The sequence below is a fragment of the Silene latifolia genome, chromosome 9 (genome assembly GCF_048544455.1).
Source record: "Silene latifolia isolate original U9 population chromosome 9, ASM4854445v1, whole genome shotgun sequence".
In the NCBI taxonomy this organism is placed as follows: domain Eukaryota; kingdom Viridiplantae; phylum Streptophyta; class Magnoliopsida; order Caryophyllales; family Caryophyllaceae; genus Silene; species Silene latifolia.
The window spans coordinates 74,902,685-74,904,586 of record NC_133534.1 but is presented as its reverse complement, the minus strand read 5'-3'; the positions used below and the strand labels follow the sequence as shown (position 1 = coordinate 74,904,586).

The 1,902-nt window shown below is 40.3% G+C and overlaps 1 protein-coding gene across 1 annotated transcript; it reads left to right on the top strand.

Moving 5' to 3' along the window:
• Positions 1 to 1,666, top strand: LOC141601216 (uncharacterized). Its single transcript, XM_074421481.1, has 3 exons — positions 1 to 316; positions 402 to 901; positions 1,016 to 1,666. Exons 1-3 carry the CDS (start codon positions 1 to 3, stop codon positions 1,664 to 1,666), a joined length of 1,467 nt encoding a protein of 488 aa, XP_074277582.1.
• Positions 1,667 to 1,902: the final 236 nt, after the last annotated feature.

Sequence of the window (1,902 nt, the reverse complement as noted above, 5' to 3'; positions counted from 1 at the left end):
ATGCCCAAACTTGTTGGTATGGAGCAGGCTGCCTTCATACCTGGGAGAAGCCTTCATGAGAACACTATGCTCACTCAAAGCCTGATTAAAGGGTATACTAGGAAACATCTCACTCCAAGGTGTATGCTAAAGGTTGACATTAGTAAAGCCTTTGACTCCTTACAATGGGAATTTTTGAAAAATATGCTACTTGGTCTTGGTTTCCCTATGCTCTTCACTAGATGGATCCTAGGTTGTGTCACTGGGGCCTGGTATACCTTAAAACTTAATGGCTCTAACTATGGTTTTTTCAAAGGAAGGAGTGGGGTTAGGCAGGGTGATCCTTTATCCCCCCTTCTCTTTGACTCATCTTATTTTTGCGGATGACTTGATGGTTTTCATTCGTGGGGATTTGCCATCAGTCAGGAAAGCTACTGATACACTCCAGATCTTTTCCTACTGGTCTGGTTTGAAAGCTAGCTTTGAAAAGACTGAGGCTTACTTTGGTGGTGTTTCTAGTCAACTCAAGGTGCTGATCTTACAGGATACTGGCCTCAAAGAGGGGCAGTTCCCTTTCAGGTATCTGGGACTCCCCCTTAACCCATCTAGACTTACTAGTCCTATGTATGAAGCTTTGGTCCTCAAAATTCAAACCCTCGCTCATTCCTGTGCTTCTAAGTTTCTTTCTTATGCTGGTAAGCTCCAGGTTATTAACTCCATTGTATTTGGCTTATACAACTTCTGGTGTGGTAGTCTCCTCTTGCCAAAAGGCATTTGCAGTGCCATTTCAGTCTTTTGTAGGCAGCTCTTCTGGGGTTATAATGGGGGCACTAAGAAACAGATCTTCAAAAGCTGGCAAAGCATCTGTACTCCTTGGGAAGAGGGTGGTTTCCAGGTTAAAGACATCACTGCTTGGAATCAGGCTTGCATGATTAAGTGGCTTTGGCATCTTGACAGAGGGACTGGCTCTATTTAGACCACTTGGGTGTCTAAATATTGTCTTGACCAGTGCAATATTTGGGATCTCCCTGTGCAGGCCTCTCAGTCTGAGAGTCTTAGGGGAGTTCTCACTGCTAGAGATACTTTGATTAGCTGCTTGGGAGGGGTCCATGAAGCTCAATCTGCCTTGAACAGCTGTGGTGCCTATGGCAGGTTCTCTGTTGGCAAGGCTTACAACCTGCTCAGAATAAAGGAACATCCCACTCTATGCTTCAGAGTGGTTAAGAGCTGCCTTCTCCTCCCTAGATTTAAGGTCATTTTGCAGCTCGCAATTCAAAGGAAGCTTGCTACTACTGATTTGCTGAACAAACGAGGATGGTGTTTGGTCAATAGATGTTATCTCTGTAAGTGTCAGGCTGAGAGTTCCAGGCACTTGTTCTTCAAATGTGCGTATTCTTTCCAAGTGTTGTCCTCTGTCCTATCCTGGTTTGGTGTTTCTTTTACTACTAACCAGTTGCACGGCTTGCTTATCAAAGCTTACAATATGAAGCCTAGGAAGCATTGGAGATCTCGTTGGTTTGGTTGTTGTGTTGCTTCCACTCTCATCGCTTGTGGAAGGAACGAAATAGAAGAGTTTTTGATAACCGTGAGCAAGAGGCTTGCAGCATTACTAGAGAGATTCAAGTTCTCACTTGTTTTATACTTCTTAACAAATCTCTCAAAGATATCGTATGGGATGCAATTATAGAGGCTTTCAATAGGTAGTCTTTTTGTTACTTAGTCCCTTTAGAGGATATGCTTTGTAAGAAAATCTCTCACTCATGTATACTTTTTGATATATATGAGAAATATCTTTCTTGCAAAAAAAAAAAAAAAAAAAAAAAAAAAAAAAAAAATAATAATAATAATAATAATAATAATAATAATAATAATAATAATAATAATAATAATAATAATAATAATAATAATAATAATAATAATAAT

What these genes read in the sequence shown, in the direction of transcription:
- LOC141601216 (XM_074421481.1), top strand. Translation starts at nt 1, where the DNA reads ATGCCCAAACTTGTTGGTATGGAGCAGGCTGCCTTCATACCTGGGAGA. An exon ending in AAGGAGTGGGGTTAGGCAGG is followed by an intron (nt 317 to 401) that starts GTGATCCTTTAT and finishes ATTTGCCATCAG; the next exon opens with TCAGGAAAGCTACTGATACA. An exon ending in ACATCACTGCTTGGAATCAG is followed by an intron (nt 902 to 1,015) that starts GCTTGCATGATT and finishes CTCCCTGTGCAG; the next exon opens with GCCTCTCAGTCTGAGAGTCT.